This window comes from Dendropsophus ebraccatus, chromosome 12, assembly GCF_027789765.1.
Source record: "Dendropsophus ebraccatus isolate aDenEbr1 chromosome 12, aDenEbr1.pat, whole genome shotgun sequence".
Lineage (NCBI taxonomy): Eukaryota > Metazoa > Chordata > Amphibia > Anura > Hylidae > Dendropsophus > Dendropsophus ebraccatus.
Window position 1 is genome coordinate 70,546,803 of NC_091465.1, and position 22,977 is coordinate 70,569,779.

At 45.5% G+C, this 22,977-nt stretch overlaps 1 protein-coding gene across 1 annotated transcript in view; it reads right to left on the reverse strand.

The window, feature by feature from the left end:
* ALDH16A1 (aldehyde dehydrogenase 16 family member A1) overlaps positions 1-22,977 on the reverse strand; it is a 46,486-nt gene that overhangs the window by 20,993 nt on the left and 2,516 nt on the right. The window contains exons 2-11 of the mRNA XM_069948811.1: positions 20,047-20,149; positions 14,290-14,416; positions 13,372-13,550; positions 13,213-13,290; positions 10,963-11,147; positions 9,684-9,836; positions 6,049-6,246; positions 5,681-5,779; positions 5,455-5,591; positions 4,603-4,708 (exon numbers count right to left, since the gene is read on the reverse strand). Of these exons, the coding sequence (XP_069804912.1) occupies positions 4,603-4,708; positions 5,455-5,591; positions 5,681-5,779; positions 6,049-6,246; positions 9,684-9,836; positions 10,963-11,147; positions 13,213-13,290; positions 13,372-13,550; positions 14,290-14,416; positions 20,047-20,149 (1,365 nt within the window). The remainder of the gene's footprint in view (positions 1-4,602; positions 4,709-5,454; positions 5,592-5,680; positions 5,780-6,048; positions 6,247-9,683; positions 9,837-10,962; positions 11,148-13,212; positions 13,291-13,371; positions 13,551-14,289; positions 14,417-20,046; positions 20,150-22,977) is intronic.

The window sequence follows — 22,977 nt, forward strand, 5'->3', positions numbered from 1 at the left end:
GGTAGACAATAAACTAATCATTGGGGTCTGACTGCTGGGAGACACCCACCAATCCTGAGAAAAGGGACACAATGGTCGCTGGAATGAGTGGTGCCATCAATCTCAGGGTCACTGTGGGTACCAGTGGTCGGCAGCCACCAATCAGCTTGTTATCCCCTACCTTAAGGATATGACATAATAAGCTGCTATTCCATCATGGACAGTCCAAAAACTGATAAAGAAGAGGATTGATACCACTCTCTATTAGGTGTGTCTTTATTCAATAAAGCCTATGATTCCCCTCTTTCCCACTCCTCTTCGCCTTAATCTTTGGTGTGTTTGTCTGATGATTGACATGTGGGGCTGTATTATAATGTGAGTACAATGTATAGTGTAGATTTCTTGTATTAGCTTATGTGTTACAAAGTATGTGTATATGTCTTTATGACCGATTGTGAATAATAAGAAACACTTGTCTACAGATGGAGAAGACTCTGGTTTGGCATCTATGAGCTAGCACCCCTTGTGGAGAAGAATAAATGTGTGAGAAGACAGCTGTGGCTGTAAGAGCGTGACGATGGACTGTGATCACTCATAAGAGGTCAATCAGATACTACTGCGTATACCGGCGGGGAGCCATAAACATACATGCACTCTAATCCCTGTATAAAATAACAAGTGGTGCCACCTTCCTAATATTATGTAATACTAATGTTATGTAACAAGTTTACTAGACGTGCTGTAACACTTCCTCTTGTATCATCCCCCCATGAATAGATTAAGTCAAGCATACAGCCTGATGAATGTGCTGAGCCATCAGGGTCTCATGTGTGGATAAAACCCCCTGTGTGTTCCAGTATTCTCTTTAGTCACATAATCTACAGCAGACAATGTAACCTGAGCTGGAGTTTATCAACTTTCAGATCTCGTAGGATTTACAAGTAATGGAAATGTCAAAACTAGTTGATGTCTACATGAATTCACACTTTTTACAGCAACCTTAAAGTGTCACTTAAATTTTTTTGCAGAAATCAATAGTACAGGCGATTTTAAGAAACTTTGTAATTGGGTTTATTAGCCGAAAAATGCATTTTTATCATGAAAAAGCAGTTTGAAGCTCCCCCCTCTTCTTCATTATTCTCTTGCGGAGAGGGGAGGGGTTGAGGGAGATGAGGCACCAAAACAGGACAAAGAGTTAATTTACAGCTACATCCCCAGGCTATCTCCTCTGAAGTCAGCACTGACCTCTCTGACCTCTGAATAGCAGCTTTCACATAGTTCCCGCTGTGTAATCCTTTGATCTCTGCTGGCGACTAATCTCCCTTCTCCCCCCTCCCCTCTCCATAGGTTACACAAGGCCCGACTGATGTAAATCAGTCGAGATTTCCTGATAATGAGCAGTAAAGGAGATAGAAGAGGGAGGAGGGGGGACCTGGGGAAAGTCTTTTTGAATGCAGATAATGGCATATTTGCCTAATAAACCCAATTACAAAGTTTCTTAAAATCAACTGGACTATTGATTTCTGCAAAAAAAAAAAAATTAAATGACAGTGACACTTTAACCTCTTAACCCTTTGAGGACCAGGCCCAAAATGACCCAGTGGACCGCGCAAATTTTGATCTTAGTGTTTTCGTTTTTCCCTCCTCCCCTTCTAAGAGCTCCAGCACTTTCAGTTTTCTATCTACACGCCATGTAAGTGCTTGTTTTTTACAGGAATAGTTGTACTGTGTAATGGCGTCGTTCATTTTACCATAACATGTATGACGGAATCCCAAATATATTATTTATGAAGATATAAATAGGTGAAATCAGAAAAAAGAATGCAATATGGTAACGTTTGGGGGGTTCCTGTGTCTACGTAATGCACTATATGGTAACAGCGACATGACACTATTATTCTATAGGTCAGTCCGAACACAACCATATGCAGGTTACACAGATTCTCTAATGTTATATATGTATTTTTTTTATGAAATCCTTTTTTTTGGCAATTAAATATTAATAAAATGGGCCTATTGTGACACTTATAACGGTTTTATTTTTTCACCTACGGGGCTGTATGGGGTGTCATTTTTTCCGCCATGATCTCTAGTTTTTATTAATACCATATTTGTGAAGATCGAACGTTTTGATCACTTTTTATAGATTTTTTTTAATATATAATGTAACATAAAATCGGTAATCTGCGCACTTTTCCCCCTCTTTTCGTGTACGCCGTTTACCGATCACAATGACGCTTGTTATATTTTAATAGATCGGACAATTACGCAAGCTACGGTATATTATATGTTTATCTATTTATTCATTTTTATATGTTTTATTTATATAATGGGAAAGGGGGGTGATTTAGACTTTTATTGGGGGAGGGGCTTTGGGGTAGTGTGTTAGTGTTTTGAACTTTTTTTTTTTACACTTTTGAAGTCCCTTTGGGGGACTTTTACATGCAGTACTCTGATTTCTACACTGATGAATGCTATGCCATAGGCATAGCATTGATAAGTGTTATCGGCGATCTGCTCATTGAGCCTGCCTGTGCAGGCTCAGTGTAGCAGATCGCCGATCGGACCGCACGGAGGCAGGTAAGAGACCTCCGGCGGTCCGTTTTACTGATCGGGACCCCCGCAGTCACACTGCGGGGGTCCCGATCGGTAAGTGACAGGGGACTCCCCCTGTCACTTACACTTAAACGCCGCGGTCGCACCGCGATCGCGGCGTTTAAGGGGTTAATGACACGCGGCAGCGCGATCGCTGCAGCGTGTCATTACCGGTGAGGTCCCGGCTGCTGTTTGCAGCCGGCCCCCACCTGCTATGAAGCGCGCTCCGCTCCGGTAAGGGGTCGTCTGGGGACAGACTTCCATGACGTAAACCTACGTCCAGGGTCGTCTAGGGGTAAAGGACATATGACGTACCGGTACGTCATATGTCCTCATTAGCAATTCAAAGCGGGGCCGCGCGGCGGCCTCGCTTTGAAGCGCCGCGGTCCCGGGTGCCGAGTGTAGCCCGGGACCGCAGCTATTAGTGGGCACGGTCTGATCGCCATGCCCGCTAATTAGCTAATCGGAGGCAGCTGTCAAAGTTGACAGCTGCCTCCGATTACCGGAGGCAACCGTTCCCTGGTGTCTAGTGGGGGAGATCGCTCCTCCGGGACGTTGTCCGGGAGGAGCGATCTCCGTTACTGATGCCGGCCGGGGACTCGTCCAAGATGGCGCCGTCCCCGACTCGGCACTCGTTTACTTCCGGCTGCAGCAGCCGGAAGTAAACGAGTGCCTATCTCATTGATCTCTGCAGCATATCTATGCTGCAGAGATCTCAATGAGAGATCCAAGTGTATATACTAGAAGTCCCCCAGGGGGGCTTCTAGTATATGTGTAAAAAAAAAAAAAAAGTGTTGTTTATAGTAAAAAGCCCCCTCTCCCAATAAAAGTCTGAATCACCCCCCTTTTCCCAGGTTTTAAATAAAAGTAAACAAATAAATAAACATGTTTGCTATCGCCGCGTGCGTAATCGCCCGAACTATTAATTAATCACATTCCTGATCTCGCACGGTAAACGGCGTCAGCGCCAAAAAATCCCAAAGTGCAAAATTGCGCATTTTTGGTTGCATCAAATCCAGAAAAAATGTAATAAAAAGCGATCAGAAATATGCGCAATCAAGGTACCGATAGAAAGAACACATCATGGCGCAAAAAATGACACCTGACACAGCCCCATAGACCAAAGGATAAAAGCGCTATAAGCCTGGGAATGGAGCGATTTTAAGGAACGTATATTTGTTAACAATGGTTTGAATTTTTTATAGGCCATCAGGTACAATATAAGTTATACATGTTATATATCGTTTTAATCGTAACGACTTGAGGAACATATATAACAAGTCAGTTTTACCCCAGGGCGAATGGCGTAAAAACACAGTTCTCCCAAATAAATGAAATGCGTATTTTTTTTCAATTTCACCACACTTTGAATTTTTTTCTGGTTTCGTAGTGTACTACGTCTGCCATTGCAAAGTACAATTAGTGGCGCAAAAAATAAGTGCTCATATGGGTTTCTAGGTGGAAAAATGCAAGTGCTATGGCCTTTTAAACACAAGGAGGAAAGACCGAAAACGCAAAAACGAAAATGGGCCCCGTCCTTAAGGGGTTAATACGCTTGCAACAGGCAGTAAAGTGACACAGGTAGTAAAGTAAAACAATGGAAAATAGTAATGTAATAAGGTAGAAAACAATTCTAGACACATCTAGTTTAACCACTGCATTGCTTCTTTGCTTTATAATTTAAATAAATGGCATACAAAATCTGTTCTGCTTGGTTAACAGCTGAGAAGAAAGAATACAATGTCATAAGGATTACTAACTATTAAAGGGGTTATCCAGACTTAGAAAAAACATGGCCACTTTCTTCTAGAAACAGCACCCCTCTTGTCCTTGCTTTGGGTGTGGGTTGTGCAGTTCAGTTCCATTGTAAATGAAGCTGAATTGCAATACCACACACAACCTGAGGACAGGAATGGTGCTGTTTTTGCAAAAGGTAGCTGTGTTTTTATCAAATCCTGGATAACCTTTAATGGGCATGCTAGTTGTCCTATATGATATTTAGCAAAATAAGGGAAACATTCATCTTACCTCCTTTCCACCATCACGTCCAAATCCACTCTCTTTATATCCACCAAACCCAGCGGCTGCATCAAACATATTGTGTCCGTTTACCCACACCGTGCCGGCCTTAATGCTGAAAGCAGAAACAATGTGCCAGTCCAAACACCGCCGCTGACATTTATTCCTCCTCTCCTTACCCGTCTTAGGGGTAAACTGCCTCTTTTCCATTGTTAGATGGTTCATCCCAAAAGACGGTCACACCACAGGCAATCATTACACATCACTATATATGAGACCCATATAGGAAGATGATATAGAAATCCAATATTGGAAGTCTGAAGGTCCTAACATAACAGCTATCAAATATCTTCCTCGAAAACCAGACCCCCCTGTGTGACGCAGCATTGCCCACACTGACTGAAAATTATGGGAGGACTTATTGACAGTCTCACTTTATGGCTGCCTGAAAATAATAGTGGTATCCTCCTTCTCTTTACATAACCTTTTCAGGGGTCCAGGAAACTGAGATGTTAAGGAGTTAATTGACGAAGTGCTCATCCTGGAGACCCTCTAAATGAGCCCCCTGGATCAAGTTTTTCTCAGCTATCTCCCATAGAGAATGAATGGAGTATGTGCCCACCCATGGCTTTATTTAGCAGGTCGATAGTTGAATCCATGTTTCCAATCGTGCAGGGTCCAGAGGTTGGACTCCTTCTGATCAGTCCACCTTTCTACTGCTGGAATACCCCTTTAACCAAAGTCAGATCAAGTATCACGTACTTACTTAAAGTATGTGATTTCTATGACTTTGTGTTCATCTAGCTTCCCTCTTTCCCAGTATAAAGGGCTCACAGTCTATGACAAGACGCAAATATTCACCTTAAGGCAACTTCTAGAGCTAGAGGTAGGTTTTCTGTCCAGACACTTGCAGCCAATCCATATGGGGTGTTGTTCCCCAAAGAAATGGCTTCTTTAGCTGTACGAAAAGACATTGCCACCAAGACAGGTCCAAAAATCTAGTAAAAGAAAAATATTTAGTCTGTATATAGCTGCACATACTAGCATATAAACATACAAGTAGTACTGGAGTGATCAAGATTCATACCTCTTCTCTGACACAGCGAGAGGTGGTGTTCACACCGGTGATCAGGGTCGGCAGGTAGTACAATCCCTTCTTAGGGAGTGGGCCAGGAGCCTGGAAAACCTGAGGGGTCCCAAAGAAGACAATAACATATATACAATAAGATGGAACCAATTCTATCTAAAATATTGTAGAATACAGCAGTAATGGACTCCTTCCAGTATATTACTGGTGACAGTTGATTAGTATACACTGTTAGGAAGAGAAACTGCAGCTGCATCCCCCTCCTCCCTGTATTCCATTTGCTGCTCTTCCGAATCAATACATACAAGTTATAAAACAAGTTTTTGGGGGGGATCAGAACGTCTGCCCTTTCCAACAGCATCGCTCACCTCTGCCCCTTCTGAACGAGCCTCCTCCACAAACTCACTGATGGTTTTCTTCTGGGTCTCATCCACCAGCGCTCCCATGTCGATGCATTTATCTAGACTGTCCCCGACCCTCAGGTGTGACATCCTCTGCTTCAGTCTGCGGATCAAATCTTCAGCAATGGATTCCTGCATGAGGAGCCGGGAGCCTGCGCTGCAAACCTGTTAGAAAAGAAGGACAGTAACCATGCAATGTACTGTTCACCGGTGGTGGTGATCACATATCAGAGGAAAGCCTTAAAGAGCTATTATGGTCCCAATGTAAAAATGAATATGCTGCCGGAGTGGGGTAGGGGTGTAATAGGCATATATCGCTTTACCTTCTAGTTTTACCCAAATCCTGAAATCCCCTTAGGGTGCGTACACATGTACAGGATCCAGAGCAGTTTTGATGGCGCTAAGTTTAGTTATTTAGTTACAATGATGTCTGCACCATCAAATCTGCTGCGGATCCTGTATGTGTGAACGCACCCTTTACAGGGTTTACCCCGCTATCAACATGCATTACCTAACCAAGACTTCAGACCACTGCACTTACGGTAATAATTTTTTTTTCTTCTACTCTTCACAGGGCTTTATAAGTGCTTGTTTTTTTGCAGGATGAGTTGAAATGGCCGGATCTAATGGTCACATGCACACACAGAAGACTTGGACGCATTGGCACCCTCTTAGTACCTTGCCATAAAGATGTAGAAGTGCTGAATAGGATGACAGAGGGGGCACCTTTCCTCTGACATCTGAGGGATTAAGCTGGCAGGATCCGAGAGATCTCCAATCCCAGTGATCGCAGCAAAGAGTCACCTGTAATATACACCTGACACCCACTAATGTGGGACTGGCTCCTGCGTCTCCACCATCCCTACTCTTCATAAGGGGTTAAACACATCTTATAGTAATGTCCTGCTTTATGTAGCCCACTGGATTTCAGTCTTCTGTATAACACACAACAGACGCTGGACGAGAGGTGGGCGGATGACTGATCACTTTGGTTGCACATAAGTCAGCAGAACTCTATTCCTCACTTCTGGTCTGTGACCAAAGTAATCTGTGATTAAGTGTGGCAATTTCATTCATCACAGTTCTGACTTTGTGACCCCCCCCCCCCCTATATGCTCAGCCAGAGACCCTTCACAGACAATAAAGCCACACGGCTGCTGCTACTACTGCTCCTTCAGACGGCCGTGGGAAGGCCCCGGATGGGTTGTGTGTTACAGGGCAGCTTCATTTTGCAATGGACTCTTTCATTGTGGAGCAACCAATGACTGCAGGAGACTGGGGGAAAGTAAAGGGTATTTCCAGTTTCAGTAAATAAAAACCATTCATTGTAAAGTACAAGAATAAAACAATTCAATAGAAGTTGTGTATTGTTTCAGCATCTCCACAGTTAATAAATGGGAACAACAAAAAAAAGACCTTTGATACATATTAGAGAATCATTTGAAAGACTGGTCGGAGTCTGAGTGGTCAGACCGTGGCTGATCAGAAGTCTGTGCTCAGCGTGTTCATTACCAGCTTGAGTCACGTGACTTAGATGGACTTTCAAAGCAAATCTATGGGGGTCCATCTAGGTTGCACACATAGAGTAGAGAGAGGAGCGTATGGCAGTGCAGTCTTTACCAGGCTCGTTCTGTTTATCGGTCCTGGTCTGAGCACTCGCGTTTAAAAATGTTCCTTTTCTTTAAAGGGGTTGGCCACTTTATAGTAAAATAGTTCAGCATACAGTATTAGTAGGTGTACTTACTGTATATACTGACAGCAGCTCCCTGTGTACCTCATAAAACTAAAATCAGGCTTCCCTCCTCCAGGCTGGGCTGCTCTGCTTTGTTTGGTTTCTGTCCATAAAATGGCTGACATGGAGGAGCATGTGACCAGGCCTCGCCCCTGTGTCCTCCATAGGCATATACAGGCTCAGTGAGGTACACAGGTAGCTGCTGTCAGTATATACAGTGAGTACACCTACTAATACTGTATACTGAGCTATTTTACTATAAAGTGGCCATTCTACTCTGCAAAGCCCTGATGGAGGTCATGTACCAATCAGCATATAATAGTGTGGACAGCCCAAAGCTAAGACCAGGTGCCACCAAAATTATACAAAGAGAAAAAGCAAATCAATTGAGCCCACCAATATTTGTAAACCTAATAAATAAAAGGGCGGTACCACGAAGCAGGTAAGATCAGAGGTGTACCATATACTTGTATGCAAAGGAGAAAAAATGTGCTGTTTCTAGTAAAGTAACTTACATCCCTGTACTGTTCTTCTCCTCCATGGATTTTATTACTTTTTATGCCCTCTCTAAACTGTGACCCTGTGGGCAACAATGCACACAGTTTCCCACAATCCCTCTTGTCTGCAGACTAAGTGGAGACCAACCACAGTACTTTCTGGAGATTACATTTAAACTGAGTATGCCTGGCCCACCTTATTGGGTTAAAACCAAAGGCAACAGAAAATTTTTATTATCCCTAAGGCTACGTTCACACAGAGCAAAAGGAGCGGATTACGCAAGGAAATATTTCCGCCTGAAATCAACTGACGCTGAATTCCGAGCAGAATATAAGCAGAATGCAAGCAGAATCCCTGCGTATTCTGCTAGGAAAGTGTTCAGCTCGTAATCAGCTCTTGACAAATTCAGCGCGGAATACTCGAGGAATCCGCGCTGAATCCGCATGCATTCAGCGCTGAAATTCAGCGAGTATTTGGTGAGTAAACTAGACTATACCAGAACATATACTAGAATCCTCCTCCCCCCCCCTTTTCCCCATTTCCGCGCTGATTCAGCGAGTAATTTCCGCTTGTATTCCGCTTGTATTCCGCGCTGAATCCGCGCTGAATCCGCGCTGAAACAGAAAATCAGAGCCCCATTGATTTGTATAGGCTTCCGCTAGCGGAAGAATGAACATGTTCATTCTTCTGGCGGAAAGCGGATTAGTTCAGTGTGGAAATTCCACTGTGTGAACTGCAGAGCAGAATTTCCATTCAACACAATGGAAATTAGCTCTGCACCTATTTTAACGGCTGAAATTTCAGCGCTGATTCAGCGCAGAAATTCAGCTGCTTTTGCTCAGTGGGAACGAGCCCTAACACAAGTGGAAACTAGTCTAATCTGCAAAGGACAATCCCTCATACAGCTCAGCTGACAGAAAATTGACATCAGAATATAGCAACACAATAACTTTTTTTTTCCGCTTCTCTAGTGCAATAGCTTCTTAAATCTGGATTATAACATCTCTCAGCACCATATATATATAAAGTAGAAAACATGCCGCATATCCAGATCCAATGTGGCGGGTGCTCAGGGAATAAGTCCTCAGGCCAAGGATTCTGCAAATAGAAGATGGAGAGCCCACAGCACACCAGCTCAGGTGGTACAAAAAGTGTAGTTTATTCCAAAATGGTGAACAAACATATGCAACGTTTCGATAGCCTCACGCTATCTTTCTCAAGTACCATTTTGGAATAAACTACACTTTTTGTACCACCTGAGCTGGTGTGCTGTGGACTCTCCATATATATATATATATATATATATATATATATATATATATATATATATATATATTACCTCATTGAAGTACGGTTAGTTATGTGAACCTACCTGGCCCTGATTAAACCAAATGGCGTCCACAATTCCCTCTACTGCCCCATCTAGGTCGGCTGTATCAAACACAATAAATGGAGATTTGCCACCAAGCTCCAGGGACAACTTCTTGCCAGTGCCAGCTGTTGCTCTACGTAAAATGCGTCCAACCTGTAAAAAGAACACAATATATATATACACAATATACAGGAACCTAAAGATCTAAAGGAAATAGATTATGGGAAACATTAAATGGAGAGAGGTACCAGGGGTTGCTGCCTGCACATCCAGCCTTGAATGACACATCTCTCTCTGTATAGGTAGAGACACATTACTTAAAGGGGTTATCCAGGGTTAGAAAAAGCACAGCAACTTTATTGCATAAACAGCGCCACCCCTGTCCCAGGATGTGTGTGGTATTGCAATTCAGCTCCATTCACTTCATTAGAATTGAGCTGCAAAACCCCCACACCCAAACTGAGGACAAGAGTGTTGCTGTTTCTGGAGGAAAGCGGACATGTTTTTCTTAGCCTGGATGACCCCTTTAAGGCTGCCGGGGTGTACAGCAGCTATGGGGACTGGCATGATGACTAAGTGACCTGTTCCTGGCAGCTTTTTAATCCATGAGTTCTCTGAAATACCTAGGCATGTCAGAATAAATCATGGAGTGTCATGATCCCGATCTCTGTCTCTGTTTTAGCTGCCAGTAGTTCAGGTGATATGAAACTGCAGTCAGATTCCCTTTAACTAAAATCAATCTCACAATCTATGGGAAATCATGTCCATCACGAATATAATATAGCAATTCTGCAATGGTATAGTATGACAAACCAATAACAGGGATGCATTATATGGTATAGGCAATTTCCTAATAGACTGTATATGTGTATATACACCAAACAGTTCAAACGATAACTCCAGTGAAGACTGAAGTCACGCTTGTAAGGTATCTTCTGCTTGTCCACAAGACTCCATAATAAACTAGTATTTGGTCCGGCCCCTGGCAAAGCTGCAGCCTGAAAAAGTTCAAATAACTTCTGGACAACACATACATAGCCTTACAATCCACTGGGATCTGTATGATCTAACAAGGGACGTGTTACTGTCATTTGTGATGTCACACAGAAATGTGGAAAGCTTAGACTGGTTGGGGTCTTAACCCTTATGGCTGGACACAGGCAGGAGAAGCACACAGTAGTGTGCTTCAGAATGGGCTAGACATGACATCCAGATGACATCTGATATACTGGTGGATACTGCCCCGGGTCTATGAATGATCACACGTCTTGGTCATTACCTCGGTGGAGCCGGTAAATGCTACTTTATCTACATCAGGATGGACGGCCAGTTTCTCCCCAAAAGCTCCATTACCGGTCACCACATTGAAGACCCCTGGAGGAAGACCGGCCTCGGCACATATCTCCGCCAGCAGAAGTGCTGTTAACCTTGTGTATGTGGCGGGTTTCAACACTACAGTATTTCCTGGAATATGAGAGAGAAAACAAGGACTTTTCCATTGATCTGTGAGCACTGATGTATTCTTTTCCCAGCAGAATATCAGAATCTCTACCCAGCATTTACGGGGTGCACGTACATCACAACACTTCAATGTAGAGATAACAGAAGGTATATGGACTCCCAGGTATTTTCTAGAATGCCCTAAAGGGGTGTTTCACTCATGTAAAATACTGTACATGCTGAATCATTCCCCCTCCTGGAAGTCTGTGCTGCTGCTTTGTGCTGAAGACACAGAAAACAGTGTGTGAGCTTTTCTGTGTCTGAGCTGATGTAAACAGTGTCCCTGGCTGGCTAATTATGCAATCTGTAAGGTGGGACAGTTATAAGAGAAGTCTGGCTATCTCTTAAATCCGGGGAATTTGATCAGCATTACAAACCTACCTCTCCGGGTGCCCGCGGTGAGCAGCGGGACCAGCCTCGGGACCCCCGCCGGAAGGCATTTTCTCCACAGTTGTGATGACGTCACGACTCAGCGTGCCAGTCGGCCAGTCCATCAGCCTAGTCGTGACTTGTACACCCAGGAGATCCTGGAGCCTGGCGGGCGTCCCAAGGCCAGTCCCGCTGCTCAGTGGGGGAACGGGAAGAGGTAAGTTTGTACTCATTATCAAATTCCTCTGCTCCTGCTTAAAAATGGCTGGACTTCTCCTTTAATCTAAGATCAAGCCAAGTGTCTTGTATACACCAGCAGCATTGCAAGAAATGCTCCTTCAGCCAATAATCGACCCGTTTAAAAGTGACAATGATCCCTGGCTGTTTGCCTCTTTAAAGCATGCCACACATCATCCTGTGTCAAAAAGGCATGTGAGGCCAATGGCCATACGGGGAAACTGACAGCATAGATATGCATATATCCATGCTGTCAGTTTCCATATCACAGAGCATTACATACCATCCTATTCTCTGGCTCTCCAGTCCAGCCACTGTATCTTCAGGCTGGACAATGGGCGAAGCAGGGCCTGAAAACACAGAGGCTGGACAGGATAACCAGAGGAGCAGGATGCCAGACCACAAGCAGTGCACTAGGTATATATGTACTGCTGTGTGATCTGCAAACTGGCAGCACAGATATATGTATATCTGTGCTGTCAGTTTCCATGGCTGCACGAATGATCCAAGGATTGTTTGTGCAGCATGGCCGCTGGATTTCTTGTGCCATGTAAACAAACATATCACCACAAACATGTCCTAATCTGGCTGATCGGCGCTTGTTTGTGGCCCCTGTGGCAGAGAAATCTACTTAAGGAAAAAAAATCTTACAGCAGCACAAACCCAAGTGTGGTTGAGGTGGGTGCCGGTCTCTCCACCCTGGCCCAAAGAGAAATCTACTTATATTAAAGGACCCTTACTTGTGACATCACTGTGATTAACCCTCCCAGGGAGCAGAAATAATGCAGATAAGGCCCAACTTAGTCACACTGTGTAAATGAGCCTTTTTGAAAGGGAAGGGGGAGGAGGGGAAGATGGAGTGAACAGCTCTTATACAGTTTTCTGTGTCTTCAGCAAAAAGCAGTAGCTCAAAACCGGGGAAAGGAGACAAAAAAAGGTAATGGCAAGAAATTGTTTGTCTCTAGGAGTGGGGGTGATTTAATATGTATTTTACCTGAGTGGAATACCCCTTTAATATTATCAATAGAATATATAAACGTGGTATCTCTATTTACAATGGTCAAAACAGGACATAAGATTGGCTGCACACACTTACTGTAGAGAGAGATGGGGAGAGAAGCGCTTAGCTGAGAGCATCTTCTGACTCATTCTAGCCATCAGTGAGGGTCTCAGCTACCAGACCCCAAATGATCAAAACTTTTGACATGTAAAATAGGTATTATTTTTAATGTAACACTGGCACTTTAGCAGTGTAAGTGAATTGCCAAATTTGGCCACATGCTGAAGGTGGAAATCCCCTTTCACTTTAAAAAACCACAATGACAAAAGAACAAATAAAACTGAACTCCAATAAACACCATATATCAGCCGTGACTGACGCGTGTGGTGTTATGTACAGCGCACAGATAATCTGTAGTCATACCCATAGCCAGAGCAGGACATATCTTCCAGGTCAGTAACATAAGTGGAAAATTCCAGGGAACGATGGCGGCAACAACACCTGTAACAGAGACAGAAATCCATGAAATGTATAAAGAAACAATAGGCAAATAGTAAGTAGTCTACAATGTATCTGACCTACCAAGAGGCTTCCAGTTTGCCATCTCAGTGTCCCTGAGCTGAGCCCATCCGGCATGATGATAAAAATGGCGAACCACCAGCGGGACGTCACAGTCTCGCGATTCTCGGATGGGCTTTCCATTGTCCATGCTTTCCAGCACGCTCAGTAACCGTTGGTGTTTCTGTATAGTGCGGGCTATGCTGAGGGAAAAAATATACAGATTTTTGCTTAAAGCGTAACTGTCATGTTTTTTTTTATTGCAGAAATCAGTAGTATAAGCGATTTTAAGAAACTCTGTAATAGGTTTCATCAGCCAAAAAAGCCTCCTTCTGTACTCAAGAAGCAATCTCCCAGCCTCCCCCCCTGACTTCTTATCTGTGCATTATCAGGCAAACACGTCTTCATTACAGAGAAGCCAGTGAAGACGGGCTCTGCTCTCTCCATTGTAAGCCTATGAAGGGGGAGGGGCTGAGGGAGATGAGGGAGCAGGAAGAGGTGACATGAAGGTCAGCTGTTTGTAGACTCTCTGGGCAGCTAAAACGCTAAATTCAGGTGTCAGAAAGGTCAGTGCTTATCTATGAACTTACTGAGAGAAGATTGCAGGGTGTTGTGCTGTGCAGGACTGCTCCGTGCTCAGTCACTTCTAACAGCCCCTCCCCTCTCCATAGCCACATAATGGAGACAGAAATCCTGCTTCATCTGATGTGAGGGGGGAGGCTGGGAGATTGCTTTTTCACTACAGAAGGAAACTCTTTTAGTACATAAAACCTATTACAGAGTTTCTTAAAATCGCTTGTACTGTTGATATTTAATGTTTTCAGAAAAATGACCCTGAAATGACAGTTACGCTTTAAAGGGTTTTCCAATTGAAGAGTAAGAGGGGTTGTCTAGTTGAACAAAATGGCACATGCTATGTACTGGACCCCCTTGGATGCTCACCTGTACAGGTACCGCGCCCGAACATGACAAGGCAGCTTGCTCCAACTCTCAAAGGCTTTCTGTGCCGTGCTGACTGCCAGATCCACATCCTCCTCGCTTCCTTGGATGGTGGAGGCCAGAACCTCTCCTAAGGAAGCCAAGACAAGACCAAATAAACCAAGCTGTCACTTACAGACGTATCGTACAGCCATCTGCTGCCTATACGTAGCTGTACAATACAGTAAAGAGAAAACCAAACATAATAATAGATTACTATAAAGTTATATTAGTTTACAGTTTTTATTATATGGCTAGCAGCACAAGTAAGGGGGGTACCCACTTCCCTTATTGGCAATAACAGCATTTAGAGAAATGCTTCATGGCAAGGCTCATGGACATAGACACAATAAACATCTCAAGACCCTATTCTTTGTATGGCGTGGCTTTGTGGGCATGCTCTGTGCCCTGTTCAGAGGGGAAAGGAGGTTGAGATGATGCTGTGTTCTCTATCTGCCGGTGTCACTACTGTACTGTGCTGTACAGATCCCTTTACTGCAGACTCCTTCTTATCATCACATAACAGGAAGTCTCAAGATTGCTGGATTATTTAAAAATAAAATATACATAGTAAAATTCTGTAGTCATTTTCTGATGACTCTTTCCCTTTAAAGAAGTTGTTTTTTTCCGCAATGTTTGTCTAAAGGCTATGTCTGAAATTGCAGCATCTTCTTTACTAGCAATAAATAAATGCAGCCTGTGGACAGGAGGGCGCTGTTTCTAGAAACAAAGATATATGTCTTTTTTCTCATTTTAAACAACACTTGTATGTAGTTCCCCAATATGTTTGTGCTGATTTCAGGTCAAGCTGCCTATAAATCCCGTTGAAAATGCAGTCATAGTGGCTGTGCTGAGCTGCAGTATGCATACCTCCTCCCTTCCCCACTCCTTTGTGGTGTATGATTGATTTATAAAGGATGGAAGCTTATTTCCTGTATATCACTCATGCAGAACAGGTATGATCACACTGTATATTGACCAGAAATATATCTCAGGCTGAGTCTATTTTCCAGTAGTATACTCTATGCATTATGTTAGCATGTATTTGTGGCCAGGATTTCACCTCCAGGTTCCCATGTCCTACATCTTCCCCATTACAGCTGCTTACAGATTAACCTTGGAATAAACCCGCAGCCGGTCTAATCCTTACGCTGGCAGCGGCTGTCCAGGGGATGTTACATTTCTCACAATCTTCCTGATTACTTTATAGAAAGCCTGCGGAGATGGTAACAATGATTTTACAGGATCCAGAATCAAAGTCTTCAGGATTTGCTATTCTCTAAGGGCTCTGGTGACAGCTGGTGGTCAGAGAAGCCTTATATACAGACGGGGTAGTCCATACAATATCCCTTCATAATATCATAACCAATTTAAAAAATGGCATACATTTTTATCCATGTCTGGAAAATCCAGACGATAACCAGAACAGCCATTATTACAAATCTCACACCCAGCTTTCTTTTTAGATGTCTAGTTATTACGCAATATATTCCATATTATATCACAGACACAGACAAGACTTAGCGGTGACTAGATTGGTGGTCATCCAGCTTTCCCAGAAACTGATATGCAGAAACTCTGACACCTTTATACTTTGATGTATATATATTTTATAGTGTTTGGTGACATCTAGTGGTCGACTGGAGTATTGCAATTAGCAATAAGTTTGTTTCGTTGTGGCTTCACACACATTGTTTTGCTGTGGCTTATTCTGGGCTCCACAAAAACACCGGGAAAAATTCCAATCCTGATCTTGATGCGGAGTATGAAAGATGCCAAAAACATCCATCTCACCTCTATGCCCCTCTCAGCAAGGCATGTGTGACGTGCGAGATGCATTCTCACCAAACCTCTTGGGTGCCAGACTGTAAGTAGACTGGCAAAAATACCCCACCCCCGGGTGGGATGGGTGGAGTGCACGACCAAGTAGAGGCAGACAAAAGAGAAATTTGCTTAGCTGTCCTTCACCACCATTCACACTAGGCAGAAGCACGTTGCTTTGGCTGTGGTAGGAGGGCTAAGGGTACTATTACACGGAACGATAATCGGCCCGGTTCAGCCGATTATCGTTCTGTGTAATAAAGACAACGATCAGCCGATGATCGTTGTGATCGGCTGATCGTTGATATAGATTCTGACCTATAATTGTCAGCCACCGACCGCGCACCATTGCGTGTAATAGTGGTGCGTGGCCGGCGACTGGCGATATACATTACCTGTCCAGGTTGCAGGGCTCCTCTTCCTCTGTACTTCTGCCCCGGTCCCGTGTGCTCCAGCTTCAGAGTGGCCTGTTAGCTGACAGGCCGCTAAACCAATCACAGGCCGGGACCGCCGCGGCCAGTGACTGCCTGAGTGGCCTTTCAGCTGAGACAGGCCACTCTGAAGCTGGAGCGCACGGGACCCGGGGAGAAGCACAGAGCAAGAGGAGCCCTGCAACCTGGACAGGTAATGTATAATGTTTAAACAAGGGCTGCAAGGACATCAGTAACAATGTTAAACGATTATCGGGCCGCGTAACAGGCCCAGTAAACGAGCGCTGACCTAGCAGATCGGTGCTCGTTTACATTTATTATCGGGCCCCCATCGGCCCCTCTAATAGTACCCTAACCAAATCTGTCTTTTTGTCTGTGTTCTGGAGGGCTGCCTCTACTTGGTTGTGCCCTCCAGCCATCCCACCCTGGAAGGTTATTTTTGTCAGTATTAGTTGGACCCTGTGTGCCCAGAGTATTGGGTTATTATTAGCCCAGGAGGGTCCATCCCGGACATGAGGCCACCATGCCGTGGTGGGATGGTTTACACTATTTTAAAATGGTAACCAAGAGCCTCATTCATTTTATGGAGATTTTTTTCTAGCAGTTGTGGGGGGGGGTTGCTTTTTAGCGATTTTCATGTCTGTAGTGGGTCTGTATCTTGCCATTGCGGTGAGCTGTCGCATTTTTTGTGGAGTTTTTTGCATCTGCAGTTTCAGCCATAGCAATGTGCTCCTGCCTAGTGTGAATGGTGCTGTATGAGAGCTTAGCAAAACATGTGAAACTTAAAGAGGACCTGTCACCCTCCGTGCCGGGGTGACAGGCTCCCGACCCCGGTTACAGCCCCCTATACTCACCTGATCCCGCCGGGTCCTGCTTCCTGATCCGGTCGGGTCACAGAGATATCAGCGCCCGAAGCCCGACGCGCGCGCTCACAGGAGAGTCCGATGCCCATAGAGAATGACAGAGCATCGGACTCCCCATTCATTCTCTATGAGCGTCGGACTCTCCTGTGAGCACGCGCGCCGGGCTTCGGGCGCTGATATCTCCGTGACCGGACTGGATCAGGAAGCGGGACCCGGCGGGATCAGGTGAGTATAGGGGGCTGTAGCGGGGGGTTGGGAGCAGTGGCGTAGCGACTGCCGCGACGGGGCCCGCCACGAAGGGGGGCCCGGGGGACCCCCAGGGCCCCGCGGGGCCCTCCCAATCAATCACTCTTGTGACCGCAAGCATCGTTTTGCTTGCGGTCACAAGAGTCCGGCTCCGTCTTCCCCTGGCTGCTGCGCGGCTGCCGGGGGTGTCGCGTCATATCCCCGGCAGCGCGAGCATCCCAGAGCTCCCTGCGCGCCTTGGGCCCTGACTTCCGGTTCCGGCGCGCAAAGAGCTCTGGGATGTGCGCGCTGCCGGGGATAAGACGCGACACTCCGTGGGAGCGCGTTGTCAGGTGAGTTAAGTTTTGTTTTGTTTTTTTATCAGCCTGCAGGGTGGGGGGGAAGAGGGGGGCATCTATGAGGGTGGGGGGAAGGAGGGGGGGCATCTATGAGGGTAAGGGGAAAGAGGGGGGGCATCTATGAGGGTGGGGGGAAAGAGGGGGCATCTATGAGGGTGGGGGGCATCTATGAAGGTGGGGGGAAGGAGGGGGCATCTATGAGGGTGGGGGGAAAGAGGGGGGGCATCTATGAGGGTGGGGGGAAGGGGACCATCTATGAGGGTGGGGGGAAGGGGACCATCTATGAGGGTGGGGGGAAAGGGGACCATCTATGAGGGTGGGGGGAAAGGGCACCATCTATGAGGGTGGGGGGGGGAAGAGGGACCATCTATAAGGGAGGGGGGGGGAGGGGACCATCTATAAGGGAGGGGGGGGAGGGGACCATCTATAAGGGAGGGGGGGGAGGGGACCATCTATAAGGGAGGGGGGGGGAGGGGACCATCTATAAGGGAGGGGGGGGAGGGGACCATCTATAAGGGAGGGGGGGGGAAGGGGACCATCTATAAGGGAGGGGGGGGGAAAGGGGGCCATCTATAAGGGAGGGTGTGGGGAGAGGGGGCCATCTATAAGGGAGGGTGTGGGGAGAGGGGGCCATCTATAAGGGAGGGTGTGGGGAGAGGGGGCCATCTATAAGGGAGGGTGGGGGGAGAGGGGGCCATCTATAAGGGAGGTTGGGGGGAGATGGGGCCATCCATAAGGAGGGGGGAGAGGAGGCCATCTATAAGGGAGGGGGTAGAGGGGGCCATCTATAAGGAGGGGGGAGAGGAGGCCATCTATAAGGGAGGGGGTAGAGGGGGCCATCTATATGGGAGGGTGGGGGGAGAGGGGGCCATCCATAAGGGAGGCTGAGGAGAGAGGGGGCCGTCTATAAGGGAGGGGGTAGAGGGGGCCATCTATAAGGAGGGGGGAGAGGAGGCCATCTATAAGGGAGGGGGTAGAGGGGGCCATCTATATGGAGGGGGGAGAGGAGGCCATCTATAAGGGAGGGTGGGGGGAGAGGGGGCCATCTATAAGGAGGGCAACATGGGGGGAGAGGGGCCATCTATTTGGGGGGGCAACATATGGGGAGAGGGAATACACAGAGGGGGGCATATATTATTAGGGAGTCACATAGAGTCAGGGCTACCCACTAAATGAGGGTGTAAAGGGGCCAATACAGATGTGCAGCGCGTATAGAGATGAGGATGGTGCCAGAGTGAGGAGACTAATATGTCTGTCTGGCAGATTCTGTGGATTCGTGGCTCGGAGAAGTTCTCATAATGGCCCAGGACGGATGGAGAAGATGAAAAGGAAAGAACTCCGATCAGAGAAGACGTCTCCTGTGAGTCACCTGATATAACTGCAGTGTAATGTATATGGTGTATAGAACCTGTGTAGAGCTGGGGCCACCTCTATATGACTGGATGAGGTGATTTAGTATACTGGATTTGGTCAGTAACAATATGGTGGTGATGGTAGTGGTTGTGGTGTGGCAGTAATGTTTCCTTCCTATATACTGGTATTACTGGTAATATTGGTCTCAGTATACAGGATTTGGTCGGTAACAGTATGGCAGTAATATGTACGGTGATAATACTTTCTCTTCCAATATGCTGGTGTTATTGGTAATATCTGTCTTGGTGTGTGTGTGTGTGTGTGTGTATGTATATATATATATATATATATATATATATATACACACCAATAGCATCACTTGGTCGTGAAAGGAGGGGGGGGGGGCAAGTTGGCCTCTCGCAACAGGGCGCAGGAGACATTAGCTACGCCCCTGGTGGGGAGCCTGTCACCCTGGCAGGGGGGGTGACAGGTCTCCTTTAACCCTGACCTTATGCAGGACTGGAGACCTAAAAAATATAACCATCTAATAGGAAGAAACCCCAGCTATCACATCACTGCAGCCACCAGGGGGGAACAGCTGATCACTGCAAGTGTGACTGCGGGGATGTCTAAAAATCAGCTGGAGGAGCATGCACACTGAGCACTCACCGGTCGCGGGATTCTTTGTAGCATAGGTCTGCCTTCCATCTGGTTTCACCCATTTACCGCCAATAAAATGTCCAAAGCTTCGTTGATGGGTATCAAGCCAAGCCTAGAGGGGACAGGACACTGTAAATGACTGGAATCTGAGAAAAAGTATCTGCCCCCTTCCAGTTGACCACTACTAATGCATATCTGAGATGCTTCATTGCAGAAAGGTAGGATCTCACTCATGAACCCCTTGCTCCAGGTCCTGCCACAATGAGAGAGGTCATCAGTGGTCCGATCAGCTGACCGATGGGGCCACGGAGCTTGGGTGGGTGCTGGGTCCTCTTCACTGTTTACTGGGGACGGCTATGTACATTCTGCATCAGCAGTTTCTAGTACTGCAGCTTAAAGGGGTTCTCCACTGAAAATCTTTTTCTTTTAAAATTACTGGTTTCAGAAAGTTATATAGATTTGTAATTTGCTTCTATTTAAAAATCTAAAATTTGTATATACTTATCAGCTGCTGCATGTGGAGTATTCTTTTCAGTCTGACAAAGAGCTCTCTGCTCCAGGTCCCGACTCCTGATGGGACCTCTCCGCCCACTCCCCAGGTCCTGATGGGACCACTCCGCTCATTGCCCCAGGTCTTGATGGGACCCATCGCCTCGAGTCCTGAAGGGACCACTCTGCCCACTGCCCAATATATCTTCTGTAGCTCTCATTGACCCAGTTGGAGTATGGGGACCTAGGGGCAATAACATATGTAACTATGGAGCTCTCCTCTCTGGCACCACCTGCAGGTCGCTGCCCTATAAGTCAACGCCCCAAATACATACAGTGTAAGTTACATATTACATATGGCGTCCGGGGGGAGACATTCGTGATGTGATCAGGGTCTTGTATATAGGAGAATACTGTACAGTCCCCTGACTGCAGCAATGTGAAGGGGACATGCACAATGATAATCCTCCGATATGTCATAGATACATGTAATAAGATGGTGACCGCTCCATAAAGGTCTCTATAGGGGGTGTATTCTCCCCTGGCACAATAGCACAGTGACTTACTATGACTATTTAACTGTATGCACCTGTGTGAACAGTGACATGAATATATCTTTATAGTAGCCGTCTGATATAGTAGCCAGTAGATGTTTTCCTATAAGAGCGGGCGGCTTTCTCAGCACTGGTTACAGCCGGGAGGTGAGGGCTGCACTGTGTGACTGGAGACATGAGGATCCTGTTAAAATGTAGCAGGTAATAGCAAACAAGAAAGGAACCTTTGTCCGGTGAACGTGTATACGGCCGAGTATAGAGACCCCTATACACTGGAGGCCGTGTCCCCCAGCCAATCACACGATGCCAGGATAAGAGACGGCTGACCGCATCCACATGGCTGCTTATTAGGGAAAGAATCAAAATGAGAATCGTGTATTCACTGTACTATGAAACCTCTTTCTTAGGGTACTTTTACATGGAGCGATAATTCGCCGAACGCACGATTAAAGATTTTGAATAAACAATGTGTTTTTCATAACGATCAGCGTTTAGATGAAACGATATATTGGAAGGAAAAAATCGTTTTGCGATCGCTTAAGTCTATCTCACACATAGTCTTGTTCAGAGAGAAGAAAGCGGGGACACTCACCAAATGTAGCAAAACGTAAGTTTCTCTTTATTCCACAACCAGGCACCACATGAGATCGGTGGACGAGCAATAGGCAACAGCTGTTTCGCACGTCACAGCGTGCTTTGTCACAGCCCTAAACGTCATCACGTCATACCGTCTTTTTATACATAAACATATAATACATTAGCATAATTAGAAAAGACTAACATATCCAAAGACCCTCAATAGAGGATAAAGGAAAAAACGTAAAAACATCTAAACACAATGCAACATTACTTTTAGAGGAAACAATGTTATATACTAAAAGGTAAAGCAATTTTATATCCATTTTTCACCAACAGGTACACGGAACGATCTGCAAATTTTTTGCGAACGACCAACGATGATTTGAGAACATGTTGAAAGATCAAAGTGAACAATTTCTCGCTCGTCGCTTGATCATTCGCTGTGTTTACACGGAACGATTATCGCTCAAATGCGATCGTTATCGCGCAAATTCGAGACGCTTAAATTGAGAATGCCAGATTATGCAGCTAGCGATTTGAATTATATTATACATTATATACTATTTTCTCTTTTTCTCACAGACCCAACTGTACTGAAATTATGTCCATTTATACAAGATGAAGATGTCATCTGAATACTTATGATTTATACCATTATGTACATTTATTTTATTATGTATTATTGTTTGTTTCTTTTGTTGCATAACTGTTGTGGATAAAGTCCTGAGTATTTTACACACACAGAATGTTTCAATTAGTGACTGATGTAACAAGTCCTGTTTGCCTATATATACTGCTATGTCTATGATGTCAGTAGCTGTTGAGTGTGAGCCGCTACACGTGCAGCTGTAATTAAGTACGCTGAATAAACCTGTGTGTGAAGCAGCTTCCGAGTGCCGAGTCTTCCTGCATTCTATTGACTCCATATCTACATGCACCGGACCGGGCCGAGGTGCCGATCCTTCCTCTTACCCAGTCTTTTCTTTATGACTTGATCTCTGTTTATAGTCTGTATCTGGCTTTGGCTTCAAATCTTTGGCAGATAATCTTTCTGTGTAAATGGACCCTAATACAGGGATGGGGAACCTTTGGCCCTCCAGCCGAAGGCTGTCCAGGCACGATGGAAGTTGTAGTTGTGCAACAGCTGGAGAGCCAAGGTTCCCCATTCCTGTTCTAATACCACAGCCCAGAGAAGGCACAGATGTTACAGCAGGGGAAGACACTCCAACTAGAGACCCAGATGAGCACTTATTTTTTGCGCCACTAATTGTACTTGGCAGGCGCAAATTTCCCCTAAAATATGCTGTGAAACCAGAAA